The 26491-nt window shown below is 42.3% G+C and overlaps 1 protein-coding gene across 3 annotated transcripts in view; it reads left to right on the top strand.

The window, feature by feature from the left end:
- WDR91 (WD repeat domain 91) overlaps window positions 1-26491 on the top strand; it is a 39081-nt gene extending 12590 nt beyond the window's left edge. For all 3 annotated transcript variants that reach the window (XM_058297410.2, XM_058297412.2, XM_058297413.2), the window contains exons 7-15: window positions 12492-12650; window positions 14293-14486; window positions 15293-15443; window positions 16855-16949; window positions 17131-17299; window positions 21142-21250; window positions 22004-22116; window positions 23415-23612; window positions 25945-26491. In XM_058297410.2, coding sequence (XP_058153393.1) covers window positions 12492-12650; window positions 14293-14486; window positions 15293-15443; window positions 16855-16949; window positions 17131-17299; window positions 21142-21250; window positions 22004-22116; window positions 23415-23612; window positions 25945-26109 — 1353 coding nt within the window. In that variant the 3' untranslated portion in view covers window positions 26110-26491. The remainder of the gene's footprint in view (window positions 1-12491; window positions 12651-14292; window positions 14487-15292; window positions 15444-16854; window positions 16950-17130; window positions 17300-21141; window positions 21251-22003; window positions 22117-23414; window positions 23613-25944) is intronic.

Here is a 26491-nt window from a genome sequence, read left to right as displayed (position 1 = left end):
ATGTCATATAAATCCCATAGTTAAGATTTTTGTGTTTTGCTTTTTAAATGAAACAAAATCACCAATTACCAGTTATATCACAGTAAACATTTAAGCTATGTAGACTTGTAGCATAGATACAACTTTACCTTAATTTGCTTTTTAAGTATTTTATGGACTGCTGCATTCATTAGCTTCTAATAAATTATTATTTTTGCTCACCCTTCTTTGGCGAATAACTTAGATACAGTTTAAGGAGAGGCTCTTCTCTTTTTTTTTTTTTTAATTTTTTTTTTATTCATTTTTTAAAAAATATTACATTCAAAAAATATGAAGTCCCATTCAACCCCACCGCCCCACCCCCCACTCCCCCCACAGCAACACTCTCTCCCATCATCATGACACATTCATTGCATTTGGTAAGTACATCTCTGGGGATCGCTGCACCTTATGGTCAGTGGTCCACATCATAGCCCATACTCTCCCACGTTCCATCCAGTGGGCCCTGGGGGGATCTACAATGTCCCGTAATTGTCCGTGAAGCACCACCCAGGACAACTCCAAGTCCCGAAAACACCTCCACATCTCATCTCTTCTTCCCATTCCCCGCACCCAGCAGCCACCATGGCCACTTTTCCCACACCAATGCCACATTTTCTCTGTGGACATTGAATTGGTTGTGTCCATTGCACTTCTATGTCAAGAGGGGGCTTAGATTCCACATGGGTACTGGATGCAATCCTCCTGCTTTCAGTTGTAGGCACTCTAGGCTCCATAGTGTGGTGGTTGACATTCTTCAATTCCATGTTAGCTGAGTGGGGTAAGTCCAATAAATGCTCTTCTCTTTTTAAGCAGGATCTGATAGGTCTTGCTTAGGATATAGCTCTTTTGGTATAAACTATCCTATCATTACAAAGATAGTTCTTAATTTATTGTCATGCCTTTTTTGACATCTTTTTGTATTTTTATTTTGGAATACTCTTCAGTTCCCAGCCTGATGATATACTGAACATCTTTCTTGCCATCTTGACTCATGAGGAAAATGATGCCTTTTTACTTCCTAATGTTGTATTCTCTGCCTTTGCTATGGAAGTATTACAAATGGCTTTTGAGTCAGCTAGAGGATTTTGAAGCAGATCCTAAGTCCCCCATTCCATCAGGATGGGTCAGCAAAACTGAGCACTCTTCACACCAAGCACTGAAAAAGGAAAAGCACCACACTTAGTGGGTGTAGTGGTGAATAAGGGCAGAAAAGAATGCCTGTCTTTCCTATGTAGCCTTTTCCTACTTTTGGTCCCAAGGTATATCCCCTTAGGGTCTGTGTATTTTCTTTGGGTATGAATGGAGCAGTCAAAAGTGTCCTTGAAGTGACACCTCCTGGACCATGATCTGCCTACTCGGTGTCTGTATTTTCAGTGACTTGTTCTAGTGATGCTTCAGAACATCAGCTGAAAAGACAGGATGTGACAAACAGCAGCAGTCTGTCTCGTTGGCCTCTGCCTGAAAAAGCTATCTCCCCCAGGCCATTTCCCCAAAGCCCCTCTTAAGGGTGTACACTTATCTGCCATTGGCTTTTTTCCACCCAGGACCTTACACAGTTGTTATTGGCACAGTTCTAATATTTGGAATTCAGATGTATTTGTGACTGCTTTGGATTGATCTGCACAGGCTTACTGTTCTTGCTTTCTTCATGAAAGTACTTGATGTTTATAAATAGGCCGGCACTTGCCTTCCTTTTCCCTTTGTCCCAAGAGGAACTGTCATGAAAATATTCTAAAGGAGATTATCCCTGCAAGAAGACTAGAGGGAAAAAAACAAGGAAAATGAGGTGATTCTCCTTTCTTTGTTTTACTGGTCAACAGTATACGATTATAACAAATAATGAACTGTCCCTTCCTTGTTATTCTGGCTCCCTTATTTTGCTTTTTTAGCATTTTCTGATAGGTTTGCATTATTCTTTATTACATTAAATTAACCATTAGCTCGTTTAAATATTCCTTTTTCATCTTTCTCCCTGGATCTTTTTGGTAATGGTATGATCAGCATTTCATATTTCAGAATCTATCATACCTCACTCATGTACATATTCCCTTTAGAATCTCCTCTTTTCTCTGCATATTTTCAAGTATGTTTAAATACTTTAAAATAACTTAAGAGCATGTGTCTGACCATGTCAAAGTTTCCTTTCCTTTATGCGTCCTGATGGGGTCATTACTTCTAAGAGTTTTTGTCACATGAATAAAAAAACAAGTCCAGTGTGATGGTTCCCTTATCATTTCCTTTCCTTTCAGTGTTCTGTCAACAAAATAATTCACCAGATGTTCTGCTTAGAATGGAATAAATCCGGTAGTTATCAGGGACCTTCCTTCCAGTCACTCATTGCCACTGTAGCTTCGTATGTCCCTCAGGCCTTCTTTTTTGCATTTATCCATTGTTAATGAGTGCCCAGTATGTGCCAGGTGGGATGCTGGGTGCAAGGGACACAGGATGTATAAGGTAAGGATGCTGTGCTTAAGACGCTCATGATAGGACAAGCTTCTTGGTGTGTAGGTATTGTCCTGCTGGCATAGTTCTTTGATAACTTTCTCACTACTTTTTTTTTTTCCCTGTGGAATATGGCCTATTTAAGATTTCTGTCTCTACTGATAGACTATATTTTGCTTGGAAATTTTGCTTGGAAATTATTCATTTCATCTAGGTTTGCATAAAGATCTGCAAAGAATTCTCAGGATTAAAAATGAAATTCTGCTACAGCAATAATTATTTCACCTTTGTCATTTCTTATTTTGTATATTTCTGCTTTCTTTTATCTTTGATTAAATTAACTAATGGTCAGCTGTTTGTCAATTTTTTTTTTCAGAGCCAGGATTTTATTTAGTAATTTTATCTAGTGCTTTTCTGTTCTCTATCTCACTGTTTTCTTTTATTATTATTATTTTTTTATTTATTCATTTCTCTCCCCCCCCCCACCCCGGTTGTCTGTTTTTCTGTGTCTATTTGCTGCATCTTGTTTCTTTGTCCACTTCTGTTGTCGTTAGCGGCACTGGAATCTGTGTTTCTTTTGGTTGCGTCATCTTGTGTCAGATCTCCGTGTGTGCGGCACCGTTCTTGGGCAGGCTGCACTTTCTTTCGCGCTGGGCGGCTCTCCTTACAGGGGGCACTCCTTGCGCATGGGGCTCCCCTACACGGGGAACGCCTCTGCGTGGCAGGGCACTCCTTGCACGCATCAGCACTGCGCATGGGCCAGCTGCACACGGGTCAAGGAGGCCCGGGGTTTGAACCGCAAACCTCCCAGGTGGTAGATGGATGCCCTAACCACTGGGCCAAGTCCGTTTCCCTGTTTTCTGCTTTTACAAACTTTATTATTTCCTTTTTTATGCTTTATTTTGGCTTATTCTGTTACTGTTTTTCCAGTTGTTTGAGTTGTGAATTTACTACCTATATTTAATATCTTTCATTTTTATTGTTATTGGCATTTACAGCAATGAATTTTTCTCTGATCACTACTTTCAATGTATCTCATAGATTCTGATACATAGCATTTTCATTTTATTATTCAAAAATTCTGTTATTTCTTTTTGTGTTTCCTCTTTCATACCGGAGTTTTTTAATAAAAGGTTTTCAGAAAATGTGAAGGGAAAGGGCTTCTTTTGTTTTTATTTTGCTTTTAATTTCTATTTTTATTTCATTGTGAGCATAGTATCTATTATATTTCTACTTTGTGAAAATTACTAGTGCAATTAAAATGCACTAAAATTAATTCATTATTGGAGTACAGTGTCCATTATATATCCGTAAGATCTACTTATTGATAATGTTTTAGATCTTCTACATCCTTAATTATTTTGTCTCTATATGCAGCTTTTTAGTTTCCTAAGCTGCTCAAGCAAATACTATGAAATGGTAGGCTTAAACAATGTGAATTTATTAGCTTATGGTTTTCAGGATAAAAAACAGTCCAAATCAAGGCATCATCAAGACAGTGCTTTCACCCCTGTGGCATTCTGGAACTCACTCTGGCAGTCATTGGCTCCTCTTTCACATGGCAAGGCACATGGCAGTATCTCCTGGTCTCTTCCTTCTCTTCTGGGTTCCTTAATGTCCATCCTCTTCTTATTGCGGCTTTTTTCCCCCTCTGTCTGAATTTAATTCCCCTTGTAAAGGACTCCAGTAATAGAATTCAGACCCATCCTGATTGAAGTGGGTCACACCTTAACTAAAGTAGCCTCATCAAAAGATTCTACTTGGGAAGTGGATGTGGCTCAAGTGATTGAGTTCCTGTCTACCATTTGGGAGGTCCAGGGTTCGATTCCTGGGACCTCCTGGTGAAGGCAAGCTGGCTTGTGTGGCGAGCTGGCCCACATGAAGTTCTGGCATGTGCAGAGTGCTGGCCCGTGCAGAAGTGCTGGCCTGAGCTGAGTGCTGGTCCGAGTGGAGAGCTGGCCCATGCAGGAGAGCTGGCCCATGCAGGAGTGCTGGCCCAAGCAGAGAGCTGGCACAGCAAGATGACACAACAAAAAGAGACACAGAGGAGAGACAATATGAGATGCAACAGACCAGGGAACTGAGGTGGTGCAGGAGACAGAGCATCTTGCTCCCACCCTGGAAGGTCCCAGGATCAGTTCTCAGTGCCACCTAAAGAGAAGACAAGCAGAAACAGGAGAACACAGTGAGTGTACATAAAGAGCAGACAATGAGGGGGCAGGGGAAAGAAATCTTTTAAAAAAAAAAAAAGGTCCTTACGATAGGTTCACACCCACGAGAATGGATTAAATTTAAGCATATGTTTTTCTGGGGTACATACAGCTTCAGGTCACCACAGCAGCAAAGAGTTGAGTTTTGCTTTATGAGCCTATTTGAAAATCTTTTTTTAATAGGCAAGTTAAACCCATTCAATATATTATATGACTAAAAGGATATTTCAACTCTTATATAATTTTATAATTACTGTGTATGTCTTTATATGTTGTAACTTTGCTCTTTTAAAAAATTATTTTGATATTAATGAAGGTTTTTATTTTTGCTCTAGTTGTACCTTTGTGTTTTTACCTTTCATAGTGCCCTTCCCTTTTTTTCTTACTTAATCTTTTATGATTTAGTTTGTGTCTTTACTCCCACTTATTACCTATACAACAATAAGTGATTTTATTCTCCTTTTTCCTTTCTTTTTTCCTTTTCCTCCAGGTTTTTAGTTGTATTATTTCCATTTTGTGAGAATATATGAGTTTATATACTACTCTTCCATTCATTCCCCAACTCTTATTTTAGTTTTAAATTAACAATTAACTATATTAAGTGTTTTCTCTCAGTCCTTTTGAAAGAAGTTCCTTGGTCACCTTTTGGTTGAATGAAGCACAGAAATTGGCAAACTTTTTCCAAAAAGAGCCAGATAGGAAATATTTTAGATTCCACAGGCCATATGGTTTCTGTTGCAACCACTCAATTCTGTTGTTGCTGTGTGAAAGCAGTGATAGACAATAAGCAAACAAATGGGTATGGCTGTGTTCCCAATAAAATTTTATTTTTAACACAGGAGGCCAGATTTTAGCTCTGGTCTATAGTTTGCTGAGCCCTACTAGTAGACTCCATAAAAAGGCTCCATGATTTCTTGGTTGGTTATAAAGTCCTTGGTTTGATGTCCACTCTACCTCTAAATTGAGAGGAGGCTTAGATCCCACATGGCTGATGGATGGGATTCTCCTGCTTGCAGTTGTAGACTCTCTTGTTTTCCTAACTCACTGAATGGACTGGGGGAGAGTGTAAATTACAATGTGAACTATAATCCATGCGGTGTAGCAGTGCTCCAAAATGTGTTCATCAAATGCAGTGAATGTGCCGTACTGGTAAAAGAGGTCATTGATGTGGGAGGAATGGGGGGTGGGGGTGGGAAGTGGGGTATATGTGAATCTCTTATATTTTTTAATGTAATATTTTGTGTGATCTATTTGTCTTTAAAAAGAAAAAGACAGTAAAAAATTTGCTAAAAAAAAAGTCCTTGTTTGTACTTTCTTTGCTTGAGTTTATTGAAAATGCTGCTGTGCTCTTGCGTGTATTACATGACTTGTAAAAAGCCTGATGACATCCTAGTTTTCTTAACCTTATGAGTTATTTGTTCTTTTTTCCCCTGGAGGCTCTGCATGTTTTTTCATTGCTTTAAAATTCGAATAATTAACCAAGACAAGGCTAGGAGTTGTTAGGTCACTTTTCTCAGGTACTTGGTGGGTCCTTTCAATATGTAGATTTGTTTTTTCTTACTTATGGAATTTTTAAAATTATAAATTTTTTATAATTATAAAATTTTTATAAATTATAAATTTATTTTTAAATTATAGCTTTCAGTATTCTGTTTTTAATTCTGAGGCACTCCATTTTTAGTATGTTGGATTTTTATTGTCTTTTCTATTTCAACCATTTTCTCTCTGACCCTTTTTACTGGTGTTTCTAATTTTTATTCTCTTGTTTGCTTTTTCTGCCTTCTTTAATGCCCCTCATTACATTTTCATTTGAATCTATTTTCTCAGGCATTTTGTAATTTATTTTACATTTAGGAGGTAGTTTGCTTTTTTCTTCAAGTTCTTTCCTGAGTTTGATAAAGTCTCATTTCATTTATTCTTTTTTGTTGTTGCTCCTTTTCTGTTATTAGTTTTAGAATTTCTTTTTCTATATATGTCTGTTTATATGAATATGTACATATAAATATATACCTGTATATGTGTGCGTGTATTTCCAAATTTCCAAATACTTCTTTAATAGTATTTGAATTTTTTTGGAGTGTTGTTTCAGTTTTTTTCTGCTGTGTAGTTGCCTTTTTTGGGGGAGACACGTTTTCATCAGCTGAAATCTTTATTTTAATTTTCTTCTTAAGATAACTTTGTATGGAGTTGGTCTCACTTTTTATTCCTACCTGTTTCATGCATGAGGGCCCTAATTTGAATGTCCTTGTCTCTCAGTGTAAAGAAATACAGTTTCTTTCACGGATAACACATCTTTGGTGGGGGGAGGTGATGTTAGTTATCTTCTGATTCTCTTTTGTTTTGGCAGGATCCTTAACATTCCCTTCTAATTCTTTCTTTTCCTTCACTATGTCCCCTAGGAGTGCCTCCTCCTCTATTCCTTTTCTCCCAGAAGCAGTGCTTCTCTGAGGCTGCCAGCTACAGTCTTGTTTTCTTAAAAGTCCCTTCCCTGTAGCCAGTCCTGGGAATTGCCAAGTCCTGATTTGTTCAATATTTTAGCAGTTCTTGCTAACTTTCTCTTTCAGGCGTGGTTTTGTGTGAACTGTTTAATTCTTTTGTTCCCGTTCCCTTTTTCCACACAATCTCCTAATACTCCCTCACCCTGGTCTCCATACCTACAAGCTTCCTACAGCAGTGCAAGCTCCAAGGGCATCTGCTGGAATTTGGTATTTACTTCTCTAATAACAGGTAAATTGAAGTTTGTAGCATTCCGTCTCCCTAGTAATGCTTAAGACATAGGTCATGTGTGCTTTTATTTGCACTCCTGTTGACCTTATATTTTTTAAGGAAGAATATGTGGAGAGACCTGGATCCAGGAGGCCATCGTTTTCCTTTTGTCTCTAAATTTTAAAAAATTGTATTTATATATATAAATTATATATACACATATATCTATGCATATTTATGTGTGTATGTATACATCTAAAGCATATAGTGAAAACTTGAAAACATTTAATATACACCCATGTATCCTCCACTCAATCACACCTTACATTTTGTTTCAGATCTTTTTGGTTTGTTTGCTTTTTTTTTTTTTTGAAAGATTTATTTTTAAAATTTATTTCTCTCCCCTCCCCTGCCGCCTAGTTGTCTGCTCTCTGTGTCTATTCACTGTGTGTTCTTCTGTGACCACTTCTGTCCTTATCAGTGGCACCGGGAATCTGTGTTTCTTTTTGTTGCATCATCTTGTTCTGTCAGCTCTCCATGTGTGCGGCGCCATTCCTGGGCAGGCTGCACTTTTCTTTCCTGCTGGGCAGCTCTCCTTACAGGGCGCACTCCTTGTGCGTGGGGTTCCCCTACGTGGGGGACACCCCTGCGTGGCACGGCACTCCTTGCGTGCATCAGCACTGCGCATGGGCCAGCTCCACACGGGTCGAGGCCCGGGGTTTGAACCACGGACCTCCCATGTGGTAGGTGGATGCCCTAACCACTGGGCCAAGTCCGCTCCCCTGTTTGCTTTTTTAAGAAATTATTTCATGTATAGTTGAAGGCTTCCATGTACCTTACCATGATCCCATTAGTCTTCCCTCATTTTCAAAGAAAACTACTACCCTAAATTTGATGTTTTTCATCCCTCTCTTACCATTAGATTTATTATTTTGAGTCAGCTATGCCTGTCAATTGTTATATTTATTTATGCTAAGTATGAGATTTTCCTTGTTAAAAATAAGTTTTTTCCTTTCTTTGGTCCAGTTGTTCTCAAAGTGTGGTTCCATGTCAGTGGTGTCACTTGGAACTTGTTAGAAATGCATAGTCTCAGGCCCTGCCCCGCACCCATGAATCAGAAATTCTAGGTCTCGTATCCAGAAATCTGTTTTAACAACCCCTCCCGATGATTCTCCTGCACAGTGGAGTCTGAGAACCACTGCCTTCTCTCTGTACAGAATATTCTGTCTCAGAATAGATAGGCTTCTGAGACTAAGTATTGTCGTGACAAGTTACCCTATTTTGTTCCCCTGATGTTTAGTTCCCTGAGACCTCTCTGCTATTTCCTTTGCTCTCTCATATATTCTTCAGAGAATCTAGTTTGCTTATTATGTGGTTTTGTTCTTCTGCAAAGTCTTCTTTAATGATCTCTTGCTTAAATTGATAAATGTTCTCTCAAACCTGCATAATAGTTGTTCCATACTTTTTTTTTAAAAAAAAGGTGTAGTTTACAGAAAAATCATGCATAAAATAAGAGTTCCCATATACCACCCTATTATCAATATACCTTGCATTTATGTGGTACATTTGTTATAATTCATGAAAGGACATATTTTAATTGTACTGTTAACTTTATTCCATCATTTACAATAGAGTTCACTGTTTATGTTATATAATAAGTCCTATGCTCTTTGATTTTTTAGATTATAATAACGTATATATATAACCTAAAATTTTTCCCTTAAGCACATTCAAATACTTAAGTGCTGTTACTTATAATCAGTGTTCTGCTACCAAAACCACCATCCATTGCCAAAACTTTTCCATCAACCCAAATAGAAACTGTATACTTTAAGCATTAATTCCCCATCCTTTACCCCCACCCTGGCCTCCAGTAACCTTTGTCCTAGTTTCAGACTCAGTGAATTTGCTTCGTCTAATTATTTCATATCAGTGAGATCATACAATATTTGTCCTTTTGTGTTTGGCTTATTACATCCAACATGATATCTTCAAGGTTCATCCATGTTTTCGTATGTATTAGAACTTCATTCTTTTTATGGCCGAATAATATTCCAGTGAATGTATCTGCCACATTTTATTCAACCACCTACCTTTCGGCAATTGTGAATAATGCTCTTATGAACATCGGTGTGCAATATCTGTTTCAGTCCCTGCTTTCAGTTCTGTTGGGATTGCTTGGTCTTATTGTAGTTCTATACTTAACTTTCTGAGGAAATGCTGAACTTTCTTCCACAGAGGATGTTGGCCACTGCAGGGAGGGTGAAACTCACCAGTATTTATCACAATTTACCACCCTCTTCCCATTTTCCCTGGATGCTGCACAGTGTTCCCCTGGACTCTGGAGTTTGTTGATTTACATGGTTCCTCCAAATTCAGTAGTTGTTTTGGTGGACAGACTGAGTCTTGGAGCTTCCTACTCTGCCATCTTCCCACAATCCTCTTGTGTTTGAGACTTTTTGAAACATCCTCACTTGCTGCCAGCCTGCTTTTGGTAAACAACACTCAATCTAGGAAACTGGCCTTGTGTCTCCTGAGCACTTTATTTATAGCAGGTTTTAGAGTTCGTATAGCCCCCTACTGCCAGTTCCTTTGTTTTTTCTATCACAATTTTAGTGCTTTTGGTGATTGGTTTTAGAATTCCCCAGGCTAAGTTGTAGTCTTCTGGTTCAGTAGATATGGGAAGGAGTCAGTGGATTTATGTAGTAAGGGTTAGCACCTATGGGTGATATTCTAGGGAGTGAGCACAGTGGCCAAGGGGCCATGTGAGGAGCACCATGGTAACTTCAGGGCCTCTCTGTTATCAGTTTTCACAAGTTCCTGCTTCTGGGAAGATAAGAGAAATCTTTCTTTCTACTTGCTAATACCATGGAACCTGTTCAGTGTTCTATAGACCATAGGATACTTCTCAGGAATGGCTGGAAGCACCACAAAGGACCTTGTCCTAGTTTTATTATTAGCTCCAGGATTATGGCGTTTCTTATCTTTTCTACTTAGTGTTCCTTTCTCCCGTGTAACCACTTTAAGGTATTACTTTCCACCAGTTTCTAGGATAATGGGTTTTGCCCATCAGATATGGGTGAGAATTCCAACTCTGTCATGTCCTAGCTGTCTGGAGCAAATACCCTCTCTAAGCCTCAGTTTCCTCATGTTAGAATAAGGTAATGCTTGTAGAGTTCTCAGCATCGTATCTCACATATGATAAACATTCAATGGATAGTAGATATTGGTATTATTGGTATTATTATTTTTCTCTTCTTAGATTCTTTATTTTATCTTGACAAAGAATCCTGCTTCTAAAATAAGCCAGATTTTAGAGAACTAAGTACTTTCTCTGGAAGAAACATCTGCTGTAAGCCTAAGTAAATATAACTGGAAGTTACGTAAGGCAGAAAAAAATAGCTAATACCTAGGTAAATTAAGAGTCCTTGAAAATTTCCGTCCTTAACTGTTCAAATGACTCCAGAGGTCAAAGGCACATCTGTGTTAACCATTTAAAAGTGTTTGGTGTGAAAAAATAAGAAAACAGAACAAATAAAAAAAAGAAAAAATAAGAAAGAAAACAAGGTGTCTAGTGTTAAAGTAAAAAATGACAAGTAGAAGAAATAGAAAACAAGTAGACTTTGGTTGAGTTTATTGTCTTGATTTAAGTGATGTTTACCTGTGGAGGTTGATCTCAAAACTGAGTGTCTTATTGCATCCATATCCCATTGCTAAAAGTGTTTAAAAAGGGGGGAGGGGCAGGAGCTCATCTAATCTATGGGAATAAGGGCAGAAAAATTTCCCAGCTAGGTAATCTGAAAAGATGATGAAATGGCAGCTCCTTTTAAAAAGGTTCTTAATTAAGGATGGACTTCTTTCTGTGGGGTGGGGTGGAGATTGATTTCATTTCTTGTTGCTATAACTTTGGTTGACTTTATCATTTTTATTAAGAAAAGGAGTCAGATAATGCTGCTTTCTTTCCTGTTCAGTTTATGTCGATAAAAGGTCCTTGGGTGTTTCATTTTCTAAAAGCTGCTGGGAGCAACATACCAGAAATAGGGGAGCTTTTACAATGGGAATTTATTAGGTTAGAAAGCATACAGTTCTGAGACCATGAAAGTGTCCAAATCAAGACATCAACAGGAGATCTCTTTCCCTGATCTGCAGCCGAGGGTGATCAGACACGTGGCAGGGCACAGTAGAGGCGGCCGCTTCTGCGGGTCCTCTCTCCCTTCTCTTCCTGGCCTTGTTTCTTTCAGCTTCTGGCTACAGTGGCTCCTCGCACAGCTTCTGGTTCCTCTCTGTCTCTGTAGCGTTCTTTCTGTCTGTGGCTTTTTCTTCTTCCATTTATTAAGAGGATTAAGAACCCCCCTGGGTCTTGCAGTCTAATCAGAAGCCTTTAACCAAAGTAATCTCATCAAAAGGTCCCCATCTACTATAGGTTTACATGAACAGGAATGGATTAGCTTTAAGAACAAGATTTTCTGGGTTCTATAAAAGCTTCAAATTGCCACAGTGGGTTTCCAGCAATTTCTGTTAGAATTTATGGTGCCTAGTAATCATTTTCAAATACCTCTTACTAACAGTAACTAACATAGTCCTACCGTTGGCCAAAAGCAAGAGAGGGTATTCTGTTCCTTTTCCTCTCCAGGGAGGTAGTTGTGAATTTGGTAAATTTTTTGTATTTCCCAAGCTTATTGTTGCTTGTAAATGTTTATAACACCTAGTGTTGGTCCTGTCCTGCCTCATAGTCACTTAGTAAATATTGGTCTCCTCCCCCTTTACTAAAGTTAATTATCCTGATTAAATCGAGGTTTTGTGTTTATATATGTATAGCGCCAGATGATAGATATGGCAGACTGAGGGCTGATGACTTATCCTGCTCATGGTGGTAGAAAATGAAAGGAGGAGATCTGGACTGTTTGTGTTTTACTCATGACCTCCCCCATATGGCTGAGAGAGTAACATTTTAACTGCCTGCTCAGCTCAGCCATGGAGGAGCCTTCCCCAAGCGCTGTTGGGTAGAGAAGCCCCTCCTGGGATTGGGACTGTTGCTTCCCTCCTCAGCCAGGTGTCATGGCCTGTGGAGATGGGAAAAGCCTTTCCACAGCCCTGCCTCTTTTCCTCCAGCCTGTTAAGGGCAAGGACCTGGCCTTTGGAGCAAAGGATGCGAAGACCCTTTTCGGTGGCCTGTCCTCCGGAGAGTCCAGCTGGTCGCAGCACCGGCAGCGGCGCCTGCAGGATCACGGCAAGGAAAGAAAGGAGCTTTTCTCTACAACGACTTCCCAGGTATGGTTTGGCCTTGGGATCTCATGAATATCCTGGCAACACCCACTCCCCTACTCGTGAGCACAGAGGAGGATGCACAGGAAAATGCTGGGACTGGGGCAGGGGGGTGGGACATTCGTGCCAGCTTGTACCTCTCTTCTGATTGATTGTCTCTTTCCCTCTTGCTGTTTTTGTGTAGAGCATAGTTTTGCCTATTGTTCTTAATTGTTCACACTTTGTGTCTTTTGATTTATATTTTGCCCAGCTTTTCTACGACCCCTTTTCCCGATGTGGTGTTTGGCTACTGCATAAAATGCTAGCCCCTGGAAATGATCCCAGAAAATGAGTTCTGTGATCAGATTGGTTTGGGAACCCTAGCATACCACATCCTTCCCTTAGGTTAACTGTGCATTTTAGCATGTCAGGGGCTTTCTGAAACTTGGCTGGAAAGAAACATATTTCCCTTGATTTAACTCAGAATTGCCCAGACTTGTTTGCATGCAGGATTCCTTTCTCCTGTATCTCCTGCTGATGTCCTGAGGCCAGTCCTCTGCTGGAGCTGCTGCAGGGAGGCCGGGTCCTTCCCACGCTGAGCCCTGGGCTCTGGGCCCCCCCTCACTACTGCACATGGGTCTGGGTCTGCCTTTCCTAGCTGTGGAAGCTGCTAGTTGCGGGACGGTAAATCCCTAAGACTCAGAACATAAATTGTTGTCCTCCAGCACTTTAGGATGAAAGATTCCCCTGGAGCTCCTAAAGGACCTTTTTTGAAGTCAGAGGTCTCTGTTCCTCTGCTCTGTGTTGCTGTGGAACTTCTCTTCCTCCTTCCCTGAGGGAGCTCGCAGAGGAGACTCGGGCATCACGGGGTGGCAGAGCCGGCCCTGGCCTGTATTGGGTCTTGCTGAGCATGGAGTAACCGTGGTGACCAACACTTAGTGTTAAAGGAAGGCAGAAACGGGGGCAGCTCAGGACACTGCAGGGACTTTTGGGGTGTTCCCCAATGCTAGGCTGCCAGGTGGGTGCAGCTGCTGTCCTGGGGTCTTTGTTTTGCAAGTTGCCTGTTGCCTCAGTTTCTTGGTCTCTTAGTGTCCCACTTCTCAGGAGGAGATGCTAGTTGGCATGTGGGTGAGGGGCCAGGCATAATTCTGAGGGGCCTGCTCCTTGCCAGCTGTATGATCTTGGGTGAGTTACTTAACTTTTTCCTTCCTTATTTCCACAGCTGTAAAATGGGAGAAGTAGTATCTAAAATGGTTTTTAGGAGGATTTTTTAGGATGATTAAATGAGAGAATAAATATAAAATGCTTGCCTGGCACCTAGTAAGCTTGCATTCAGTGATATTTATGACTGTCAGCCTGGCCTGTTGTCAGGGCAGGAGAGTCCTATCCACTGTGGGTCGTCCCAGTCCCCTCTCAGCAGTGCCTGAGAGGAGGAGCAAAGCCTCTAGGGGGTCCATACATCAGACTCCCTGCTCTCCTGTAGGCATGCTGAGCACCATTCTCATGGTTCAGAGCTCTCTCCTGCAGACCCTGGGCCTATCAAGAGCCTCACAGAAAGCTCAGCCTGACTCTGTGGATGCATGGCACTGTGCTCCTGGGATGTGGGCGAACAGCTGGACCCAGGACAGACCCCTTTGCAGCTGACCTGTCCCTGCTTTGCTTGGCACAGTGTGCAGAGAAGAAGCCTGAGGCCATTGGTCCAGAGGCAGAACCTTCCCCAGAGCTTCATGTGGAGCCAGTGGAGACGCTGATGCGGGCTCCCACGGCAGGCCCTGAAGGTGGAGGAGTCCGCCCTGAGCAGCCCTTTATTGTTCTGGGCCAGGAAGAGTACGGAGAGCACCACTCGTCCATTATGCACTGCAGGTGGGTTTAGGCCTGGAGGCCAGGCTAGGGGCAGCTAGACATAGAGCCGAGGCCCACCTAGAGAAAGTGTTGACCCCCTGGGGAGCTGGTTTTCCGGGAAGCCTGGATTTTCAGACTGTTTATATGAAGGTGTGGCAGGCAGGAGGGTAGGGTGATCCCTGAAAGGCCATGGTCATGCCTACGGGGTCAGAGCTGGGTGGACTCCTGCCCGACTGGGGCTTCTGCTCGCAGCTGCCATTGGACCGGCCAGCCTCCATCCTTCCTACTCATGTGGAGTATTAGGGATGTTACCTCTTTTTCTCCTCTAAGACTTAATTTTCTTTATGTTGGTACTTCTAGGTAATATTTATCATTTACATGCTTTTACTTAAATGTAGCAAAGGCATGGTCTTTTAATAATAAACCCTCATAAAGTGTGATATTGAGAGGTTATGTAGGTCTGACAGCCTTGATGGGCTCTTAGGGCACTTGGCTGTTCCTGACTTATGACATAGGAGGAAGGCTCTAAATTCCAACAGACCACAAGTGTCTTGAGGGCGGGGACCAGGTATATCTTGCCCACTGTCCTAGTCTACTTTTTAGCACAGGGCTGAGCACATAATTGGTGCTTAATAAGTATCTCTTAGACAAATGAATGAACGAATATTTCTAGAAATATCTCCTGCCTGTCCTCTGAGTGTAGACACTTGGAGATTATTTTTTAAAACAATAGGAAAGTCAGAAAAGCAATCATGTCAGCATTAGCTGAAGAGGATGACAGGGCTAAGGGGAGGAGCTAACTGTCTTCCCTTCTCCTTTCATCTCAGAGTGGATTGCTCCGGGAGGAGGGTTGCCAGCCTAGATGTGGATGGGGTCATCAAAGTGTGGTCATTCAACCCCATCATGCAGACCAAAGCGTCCTCCATTTCCAAGTCACCACTGCTTTCTTTAGAGTGGGCCACCAAGCGCGACAGACTGGTGAGTAACATTTTGTTACATTACTTGCTTTGCAGTCCAACTTCAAGAATTCTCCAGGACTATCCACCAGTTGCTCTAGCACCTCGGGGGGCCCTCCCTGACTCTGCAGTGCTGAACTGAGGCAGCCAAGCCCAAATCTCTTCCTCTGTCTCTGAGAGTGGATTTAGGGGTCACATACCCTGGAATGACCCAGCAGGCTCCTGTTTTGGGGTGACAGTGAGGTTGCAAAGCCTGAACTCACAAGAACTGAAATTAGGCTATTGTAGAACCTGAAGAACACTCCTGCACGACAGTGGAAGGCTTCTTCCTATCCGTGGGGCCTGGCTTACTTCTTGGTTTGCCCCAGGAAAGGCCGTCTTATTTCCTGTTACCCCTCATCAGCCCTGTTGTTTGTCCCTGTCTCTAGCAACCCACCATGAACATTCTAAGCAGGTTTCTTCCTGTAGCTAAGAGCAGCTAAGAGCCTGTGCCAGACCCCAAGGAAGTAGCTTAAGCTAGTGGAGGGGATGGTGTTCTATTTTGTGGTTCCCATGGGTCTAACTGTCTCTAAAAATAGTATTCTTATTTTTCTTGGACTTTAATATTTGAGATAGGATTTATAGTTCAGGTCATAAAATTGATTAATAGTTGTTGTTTTTTTTTCATCTTATTTCATTTTGAGAGGATCATGCCATGTAGCCCAAGAGGCAAACCGCTTTTCTATAATTTTTGGCAGGTGAAGGAATCATTCTTATGGTATTACATCTCAATGTTTACCCTGTAACAGTGTGAATTTGCTAAGTGAATACTGAAGTCATAATTTAGGCAGTATGCCTGGGCTGCTTCTGGTGTTTTCCTCTGTTGGTATTCTTCATTATTGTTGTAGCTGTTCACCAAATAAAGGACAAGTTCCTGAAGGCAAGTATAGCCGCCTCAGTTTTTTCTGGAGGCTTTTAAAGGGCCATTGCCAGAGCTATCCCCAGAACATGCAAATGGGGCCATCATCCAAGTCCCATGACCATCCTGGGGTCAGCTCTGACCTTAAGCCCTAAAGAGAGACTAAATGATGTGGTGGGTGGGTCAGAAGTAAGAAGGAAGGGTGGGAATAGCTGAGATTTATACTAGAAAAAATGAGGTGAAAAGATCAGAGGTTCTCATTTAGTAAGCCACAACATTTCTAGGTAAATCTGAGGTAAGACCTCTCTCACACTCTACAGATTCCTTTGTTATTTGCACTTCTCTTCAAGGTCAGTTCTGATGAATTTATTTAGTTTTTAAATGAGATTCCTCTTGAACTGCCTGCATAAGTGGAAGAAGGCCCTCACCCCTGCAGCCCCTACCTCAGAGGAGGGGGCCTGGCCCCATCTATAGCGGTCCTTCTTAACCACGCCTGGTAGCCATCCTTCATATCACCTGCTCCTTCTCATTCCAGCTTTTACTGGGCAGTGGTGTGGGGACAGTACGTCTTTATGAGACAGAAGCCAAGAAGAATCTCTGTGAAATCAACATCAATGATGACATGCCCAGGTGAGCTGGAAAGTTCCTCTCTCAGTCCCCATCAAGGTGGCAGTTTGCAAAGTGTGCTTTTTAGGGCATGGTCTTTCTCTGAGCCTTTTGCCCCAGCTCTTGAAGCAGAGTCCAGCCTAGTGCAGGAGCTTTCTTTCTCTGAGCTGGCGGAGCGTCTGACCCAGCCCCGTATGTGTTGCAGAATCCTGTCACTTGCGTGTAGCCCCAACGGGGCCTCGTTCGTCTGTTCGGCTGCAGCTCCGAGCCTCACTTCCCAGGTAGATGTATCTGCACCAGACATCGGCAGCAAGGGCATGAACCAGGTTCCTGGGAAGCTGTTGCTGTGGGACACGAAAACCATGAAGCAGCAGGTATAGGACCGGGCCCCATGGGTCTCACTGAGGCTGGTCACATTCCTGTACAGGTGCACTGCCTGCTCTCCCCTGTATTTCCTGATGGGTCTCTTACTTTCTCTTTCATCAAATCTCCTTAGATTATTGATTTGTGAGAAAAGTTCAAAGTTTAAATGTGAAAAGTAGTAATACTCCAGTTATGGCAGACTATTAGCAATTTAGGTCATTCAGAATCATGCCACAAGCTTAGAAGTCACACAGCCTATTAGAGAGCTCTTGTTGCTTATTTTTTGGAACGCTTGAGTCTCCTTCCACCTCCCTGTTAACTAAGTACTGAGCTAAAATTACAGCAGCAGCTAGAAGTAGTGAGGACATGCATATTCATAAGAAGTGACAGCTAATTGGAAGAGGGTGACATCTTGGGACACCTTGTTCATGGGGCCACATAACCCATGTCCTCAGGTGCCCGAGAATCTTGTTTCCACCTGGAATAGTAATATGTGCTTATGGCTATGACCTTCAGCTCTAAGGGGATTAAATAATGTTTTTCACCTGTTTAAAAGGCATTGATGCTCTTACAAAATTATTTGTGTCATTATAATGTGTTCCAGCTTTGTACAAAATGCCCTTATGCTGAACATCCACTTTCTTAGTTACCAGACACTTGAGATGTCCTAGGTTCCTTGTCTTACAAATGGACTTTGTTCCAAATGTTTAGTCTGAGCCTTACTGTATCTGCCTCAAAAATTGTGTATATTCCCAATTGGAAGTCTCACAGGCATCTCAAGCTTTTCAGGTCCATAACTGAATTCTTGACTTCCACTCCTTGTCACAGTTCTTCCTCCTCTTCTGAAGAGGAGATGCATCCTGGCTAATGCATCCCACTTAGAAACTGGTTGTCTTCCTGGACACATCGTTTTCCTCACCCCGCACAAATCAGTCCATGAGCAAATACTCCCAGTTCCACCTGCCAAATGTATTCCAGGTCTGACCATTTCTCTGCATTTCCAGAGACACACGTAAGACCTGGTCTCTGTGCCCATTCCCTGGACGGCTACAGTACCTCCTGCCCAATCTCCCTGTAGCAGCCAGAGCAACAGGCACACATTGTATCATGTCATCTTTCTTCCTGCTTAAAATTCTTCCAGGTTTACCATTGCTCTTAAGGTAAAATCCAACTTCCCTCAAGGCCCCACAATCTGTCCCTCCCAACTGCTCCCTTTATCCTCCTCATACACATCCTGCCCCTCACTACCCTGTAACTGCAGGCACTTCCTACAGGTTGTGCCTTCTCTCTAGAGCATTCTTGCCCCACTCTTATCAGGCAAGGCTTCTGTTCTGCAGCATCTCTGAGATGCTTTGCCTAATACAACCTGGCTTAATTAGATCCTCCTTCATTCATCTTGTTATTTTCCTCCAAAATTCTTATTCTGATTTCTAATTTTATGCCTACTTGTGAGTTTTTAAATTTTAATTAGAATATATACAAAGAATTTTTAAATTGTATGTCTGTGGTATAATGAGAAGAAAAGCAATAATGTGAGTATCCATATATCTGACTTAAAAATAGAACATTACCAGTACTTCTGATGTTCTCATTGCCCTTCCCTAATCTTGGTCTCCCTCCCTTTTCCAGAGAAATTATTCTTGTCTTTCATTTAAAAAAAATAGTTTAGCACATTTATATGTATGCCTAATAGAACATAGATTTTGTTTTGCATACCTTTTTTAACTTTATATAATGGAATCATGGTATATGTATTTTTCTAGAATACAACATGTATTCTAGGTTGAAAACTGATCCATATAACTCTGCAATTTGATTGTGTCTTCTGGCTGCCTGTGCAGAAACTGAAAAGTTAGTGATCAGTGTAATTGACATTCCTCGGTTTTATTTGTCTGTTCTGACTACTTTTAAGATCTCTTACCTAGGTGCCTTGGTATGGATTTTCAGGTTTGTTTGTTTTTTATTTTTTTAAAGTTGTTTTTTTTTTTAATCTTGCTTGTTTTCCTGAATCTGAGCATGTATGCCTTTATTCAAATCTGGAAAATTCTTAGTCATCATCTTTTCCAATATTTCTGTTTTCTGATTATCTCTTGCTTTCTGGGACTTCAAACAGACATATTTTAGAACTTCTAACTTTCTTTTTTTGTCTCACTTTGCAGCATTCTTGATGATAATTTTTCACATCTTTCAGTTGGCTAATTCTTTCCTCTACTATACTCTATTAAACCTGTCCATTAGGATATTAATTTCAGTTATTATATTTTTCAGTCTTAGAAGCTCAACATTTTTTCAAACCTGCTTTGACATATTTATAGTCTCTGATTTTTACCCATATTTCCAATTTCTTCTTTTATTCCTTTGAATATATTTAACATATTCATTATATATTCTCTCTGGTAATTCCAGTATCAGAAGTCTTTGTCAATCTGATTCTGCTCTCTCCTGTTCCTATGTGACTTACTCTTTTTGGTTTGTTTCTCTATGTCTTGTGAATTTTGATTATGAGTTCAAGTTCCCTGAACTTTTATCTTTGGAAATATTTTGAGACTTGGGTTGACGGTGCTTTTCTCTGGAAAAGATTTGCATTTTTTTCAATCAGGTGTCTGAGGCACAACCAACTCCTGACAACTTTAAAATAAATTCTCTGCTTGAGGTTTCTCAGACTACATAGGGATTATAAATTTAGGTTATAAATCCATGTCAGGATCAGTTTGTGATTATAAATTCTCAAAGGAGTATTTTTTCTTTTCTTTTCTTTCCACTTGGCTCCAAGATTCAGACAGGTAAGTTTCCTTGTTTTCCCTTTCTATGAAGTGGTATTATTTCTAGCTCATTTCTACACTGAGTATGTAGCTCTTTGGAGTCACAGCTATATGTGGAGGCTTCTTCTCTCCCCTTGGGCAGGTCTTAGCTGTGTTTCTAGGCCCCTGGACTGTTTGTTGCTATTAGAATGGAAGCTCAGGTTATCAGGGTTTGATTGATGTCCCCAGTGAAGCCAACTTCAGAGTACACTAGTCCTCTGGATTCTTGCTTTCCCTTTATTTTTGGCCTCAGAGGATTCCTTTAATTGCCAGCTCAGTATTCTGTGTATGTGTGTGTTTAAATAACATTCTTTTTAGCATTTTTAGTTTCTAAGGAGGGTTGGTTAGGGTTTCTGGTCATCTGTATTGCTTGAAATGAAATTCTTGATTAATTATTAGACTAAATTAAGAGACCCTAAATTCTATGTGATGGTTTTGTTCACCATTATATTCCTAGCACAGTGAGTGGCACATAGCCAAAGATTAAATAACTAAATAAACAAGCAGTATTAAGCCCTTTTAGAAATTTTTGTGGGCTAGCCTGGGTACATGCCTCTGTTTATAACCATTTATGTGGCGATATACAGAGCTGGATGGGAAGGAATGGAGCAGCTGCATGACCTTTGTATTGTCAGGGCTGTTTGCAAGTCGGTCTTCCACTGCTTAGAGTTACTTGTGATGAAGTGCAATTGATGAATTAATTTTCCCTGCTGGCAGTCAGATCTTTCAATAAGAATTAGCTTGGAACACACTTTGAGTGAAGTGTATATTGCTAAGATATGGATGACTCATTTGAAATTGGAATAAGCATGGATTCCTGTCTCTATATGGAAACCATAATAGCTATAGGCACAGAGACTTTGCCTCTCAAAAGCAGCACAGAGGGCAAAGGCTCAGATCCATATTGCTGGGAGAAGGACATGTAAGGGAGGAGCTGGTGAAAACCCATTCTGGGTTTTTTATGTGCCCATATTGTACCTGAGTTGGGGTAAGCAGTGTGGCTGGGCTGAGCCTAAGGTTTGCTAATAGCTTTTCTTCTATTTTTTTCATAGCTCCAGTTCTCCCTGGATCCAGAACCCATTGCGATCAACTGCACAGCCTTTAATCACAACGGGAACCTGCTAGTCACAGGGGCAGCTGATGGTGTTATACGGCTGTTTGGTGAGCATCTGGCTCTTGTACTCATGGCAATCCTGGTCATGTGTCCCAGAGAGGAGAATTGGATTTTTGCCAGTTAAACTAGAGGGTATTGCAGAACTCCGTCTTAAGATGCTTTTAATAGAGCATAACTTTGGTCAGAGTCTGCTGTTTTCAAACCACCCACAATAATCATCTATGTGGTTATCATCAATGGATGTGGGAGGGGTGGAGCATAATAGTGCTTTTGCTTTGAGCTGTTCAGTCTGAGTCTTCAGGCCTGTGAGATCCAGGAGGACACTCTAGAGTAATGACATCCTGCCCTTTTGCTGCAAGTAGTTCATTTTCCTTATGAAAACATTAGACCAATGTGTCCTAACCAGAGGTATGCAACAGAATCATCTGGTTTGCTGTTTGGAAATCCCCATGCCAGGGCTCTGTCCCCAGGAGATTCAGAGTCAATGAATCTGTTATGAATTAGGTGACTATGTCCTTAACAGAGCCCCAGAATGGGAAGTTACAGAGGCCTCACAGGAAGCACTTGGGGTTCCCCAGATGAACTTGTTACGTCAAGGATTCCTGAACCTCACTTTTGACTGAGTGATAGAAGCTGCTTCTGAAACTCAGCAGCAGCCTGGCCTCTTTGGCAGGGTCAGCTCTGTGACACCAGTCGGACGCAGGCGGTCCCCTGCTTCAGAAGAGCTCACACGCACTGAGCTGTGGGCAGATGGATTCTCCAGTGTGGGCTGGAATCTTAACGGTGTCTTGTTGACTCAGATATGCAGCAGCACGAGTGTGCTATGAGCTGGAAGGCCCACTATGGAGAGGTCTACTCTGTGGAGTTCAGCTACGATGAGAACACTGTGTACAGCATCGGCGAGGATGGGAAGGTAGGTGGGAGCAAGCTTTACATTAGAGACTTCTCTTCCTCCATCTCAGGCATCTATGATCCTTGAGAGCACTGACATAACATTATGGGCTGGGTTCAGGTTCTGACCATGCTGTTTATTAGCTCTGTGAGCTTGGGCTGCTCCGCGCCTCAGTTTTGTCAACACTGAGGGATACTAATAGTAATTGATCTTATAGATTTAAATGAGTTCAGTGAGCTTTGGCTATTATGAAACAGCAGTACCCACATTTTTCCTCCTTGTTGAAGCCAGTGACTTATCTCACTGGAGGTGGATCAGCCTCTAAGGTCTGGGGCTGGGACGAACTGCAGGTGAGCTTGGTAATTGGGTGGTCCCAGCATGGATACATAATTTGCCGGGTGGCTGGGGACAGCTTCCCAGGCATAGTGGGTAAAAGAGAAAAAAAAAAGGAAAAGTTAATTCCCCCTTGCAGATTCTCTCTGGAAGGCTACCGTAGGAACTGTTAACAGGGATTGTTGTGGAAAGAGAAGGGCTAGGCAGAGGTGGGAAGAAGACGTGCTTTTCATATGTACTCTTCTATACCTTTTGAATTTTATACTATCCACCTATATTATACATTGAAACAGTAAAAAAAAATTTCCTCATTTGAAAGCTATGGGAAAGGATTTTTCAATTAAAAAGTTTGACTTCCTAATTATGTGGGTAAGATTCCCATTAAGAGGTGATCACCCCCAAGTAGCCTGTCCATGAGGTAGGATGAAGGATTATATGCACTGCAATAAAGGAGGCTACGTTTGTAACTACATTGCTCAGTGATTGATTGTACTGCTGAGAACTTGGAAATACACTTGGCATTTGTCCTCTCTACTTTGTTCCTAAACAGGAAAATTTAGTTGGGTTCTAATCTGGTAACAATAACAGCAACAGCAGTAATAAGAGTTCATTTGATGCATTCCCCCTGCTTGAGAGACCAAGCAGTTGCCTACCCCTTTTCTCTCCTGCAGTCAGGCCAGAGAGGAAAAGTTTTGGGCTTTGACATGCAGAGAAACCTGAAAACTGCTTGAAATGTGTTGGCAAGATGCTGGACTGGGGACCTTTCCATTACCTTTCCTGTAGACCCATCACTCCGCTCCCCTTTTCTGTTCCTGGCACTTTAAAGTCCTTTTCAAAGATGTCAGCGCTGTGGCAGGGAGAGCTGTGTTGCCCGTGCCCATGTCTGCTAGAGGGTCCTTGCTGTCTCTTCCTCATGGGCGTGTGACCTGGCTTGCCCTTGGTCAGCCCTGCTGAGAGAGCATTCTGGTTGTGCTTTGTGATTTCAGTTCATCCAGTGGAACATCCACAAGAGTGGCCTGAAGGTGTCCGAGTATGGCCTGCCCTCTGATGCCACGGGCCCCTTTGTGCTGTCCGGTTATAGCGGCTATAAGCAGGTTCAAGTCCCCAGGGGCCGACTCTTCGCTTTTGACTCTGAGGGAAATTACATGCTGACATGTTCTGCCACAGGGGGTATCATCTACAAGGTAATTGGGTAGGGATGTCTTGCTGGGCAGGGAGGAATTTGGGCCGTGGCCGAGCATGTACCTGGCACCCACCTGTTCTGCCGTGGAAGACGCCTTTCACACAGGTCAGGCAGCCTGCTGCACCCTTCTGGCTGCACGCCTGGGATAGGACTGATTCCCAGCCCAGGCAGACAAGACATGGGGCAGTGGGCAGACCCTGAGATTCCCTCCTCATCTGCTTATCCAGTACCTGTCTTTGACAAATTTCTGCCCTTTTTTCTGCCTCTGTTCCTTGGGAATAATCTCTATTATAGAAAAATGTTAAGAAATAAGGAGAAGCTTTGGGAAATGTGTAAGTGCTAGGTTGTTTGTTTTAGTTGCTCTGCTCCAGTATAGATTTATTATTTTATTGGCAGTCCCATGGGTCAAGTACGTAACAGTCCATGGTTGAGATAGAAATCTGGGGGTGTGATTTGTCAGACCACAGTGTAGTTGTTCAATCTTTTTTTGTCCTTCAGTGTACACACTTGTTTTAATTCTCATGTCAGAACTTCTCAGTTTTCTGTACTGTGTTTTTTCTTTTGAGCTTGTATAAAATTGTAACCATTTTCTGTTTTACTAGTATTTATCAAATAGACCTGTGATGAGGATTTCTCATATTTCTGGTACCACCTGAATTCACTTCTTAGCCTCAGTGTTCATTTTTAATTATTTGCCTGATTGGCAGTGTTTTGTCGCTAGGTATGAGGAGTCATGCAAGGTGGACTATTCTGTTAATGGGCTCCCGGTGTCTCTCTCTGCCATAGGCTGTCAGTCAGTTAATAGCACATGTACAGACAGCAGTTGTGTGTCTGACTTTGGACCAGGCATGAAAAAGATCTAAAGTGTGATCTCTGCTCTCCTGGGGCTGTCAGTCAAATTAGGGGACCTAAGCACCAGCTGGGGAACCATTCAGTGTTTAGCTGGAGACACTGAGTGTGGCAGCCATTCTGAGAGGAAGAAGGATCAAGGCCTTTGATATATGAGGAGTAAATGGGGGAGGAAGGCAGGCCCTTGGTTAGTACGTGGGGTCCCACATGGGCATAGATGAACGAGACCTTCCAGGTGGGTTTGAGGAGATAGGCCCAAGGGAGGCCCTTCCTGTGGAGATGAGTGAGTGGGTGGGTCTCGACTGCTGAGGTGGCAGATAAGGAGCCTTCGAGATTGTGGACCTAAGCACGGCTTGTTGAAATCTGCGTTTACCATCAGTAGGCTCTTTTCTATAGATGATGGATGATGATTATTTTGGTATTTTTTGCCCTCTCCTTAAAAATTAGCTCCATGATTTCTCCCGGGTGTTGGGAGATACTGTAAAACCTTTCTGTCTACAAGATGTAGTTTTATTATCTAAAGATTCATTTTGGTTGAGTTTTAGCTAGGCTGTACTTCACTCTCCATATGAATATGATGTGTGTGTGTGTATGTATGTATTTTAAATCATGTAGCCTGTGTGGCCCTTGTCCTTTGTCATTTGATCTGGTCAGTTTTTGTGATTTGTAGCTAGACTTGCTTTATAACCAATGAAAGGGTTAAAAGTTTTTCCTCTGCATAATTTCTTAAATCTCAATACTGGCATCTAATTACTTAAGGGATATATAATGAGATTCAGGTCCCATTTTTACAATCTGTAATCAGTTTAATTTATGTTTCCTCTGTGAAGGCTGACTACCCCATCTCTTGCTGGCAGATGCTCTGTCTAGTGTATTGATGGTCACTCAGGCTGCTCCGTGGTTTTCCCTTCCTTATTACCTTCTCACTGTCACCACATGTGCACATGAGGCCTGGATAGCTGCTGCTGGTGGGATGGAAGAGCGTGGATGTTTACTTATTAGCCGTGGCCTCCTGTGCCCGGTGCTGTGCTGGGGGCTGCAGACTGGTCACCCCGCGGGGGAGAATTTTCCAAGGCCCTGCCCTCCTGGAGCTTGAAGTCCCTGGGTGAGGCAAACATTACACAAATAGATAAAGAATATGATGTCAGATAGTGAGAAAAAATGTTTTAAGAAAAAACTGGGTGAGGTCAGGAGATACTGGCCCACAGCAAGTTAAAGGGAGCAGAGAAAATTCTGTCTTTTAAGGAACTTTACATTGTGGAGTTTGTTTTCTACTTAAGGTGAAAGACAACTATAGTCAGGAAAATGGAAGAATTTTCTAGTTTAGAAATTAAACAGACCTCTGGAAAGGTGGGCACGTGTATACCCGGGCGCGCCTCAGGTTTTGGTGGCAGCCCCCACGCAGGGGCAGTCTGGCCACTCCCATCAGTATGTTTTGTAAGTGGTGTCCACTGATGCCTCCTCTATCTCTTGTCCTCTTGCAGCTGGGCAGGGATGAGAAGGTGCTGGAGAGCTGCTTGAGCCTGGGTGGCCACCGAGCCCCCGTGGTCACCGTGGACTGGAGCACAGCCATGGACTGTGGGACCTGCCTCACCGCCTCCATGGATGGCAAAATCAAGCTGACCACTCTCCTGGCCCATAAATCCTGATTTGACCTGCCCGTGGGACCTGAGGAAGCAGTATTATCTTGGGGGGTAGGAGAGACAAGACAGGAAGAGAAGGAGGCCTCTGTCCCTGCTCTCTAGCAGTGTGGGGCATCTTCAGGGAAAGACTGTCCAGTGGGCTTGGGACACTGTCCGGCTGCGGTGACCAGAATGGAGAGCCACATGGAGCAAGTGGCACATGCTCCCCAGAGACTGCATCCTGGGCTCCACCAGAAGTGCACACCAGACTGCCAGGGGTCACCTTGTACCATGGAAACTTAGGAAGAAAGAAGCAACATTGCGACGGCTGCTCTGTTGGCCCAGGAGAGATTAATAGTATTTTGTATATATTTGCTCATTTTTCTTCTTTTTAAAAAAGTTAACTCTC

Source organism: Dasypus novemcinctus, chromosome 5 (assembly GCF_030445035.2).
Source record: "Dasypus novemcinctus isolate mDasNov1 chromosome 5, mDasNov1.1.hap2, whole genome shotgun sequence".
Classification (NCBI taxonomy): Eukaryota; Metazoa; Chordata; class Mammalia; order Cingulata; family Dasypodidae; genus Dasypus; species Dasypus novemcinctus.
This window is presented reverse-complemented; position numbering and strand designations above follow the sequence as displayed.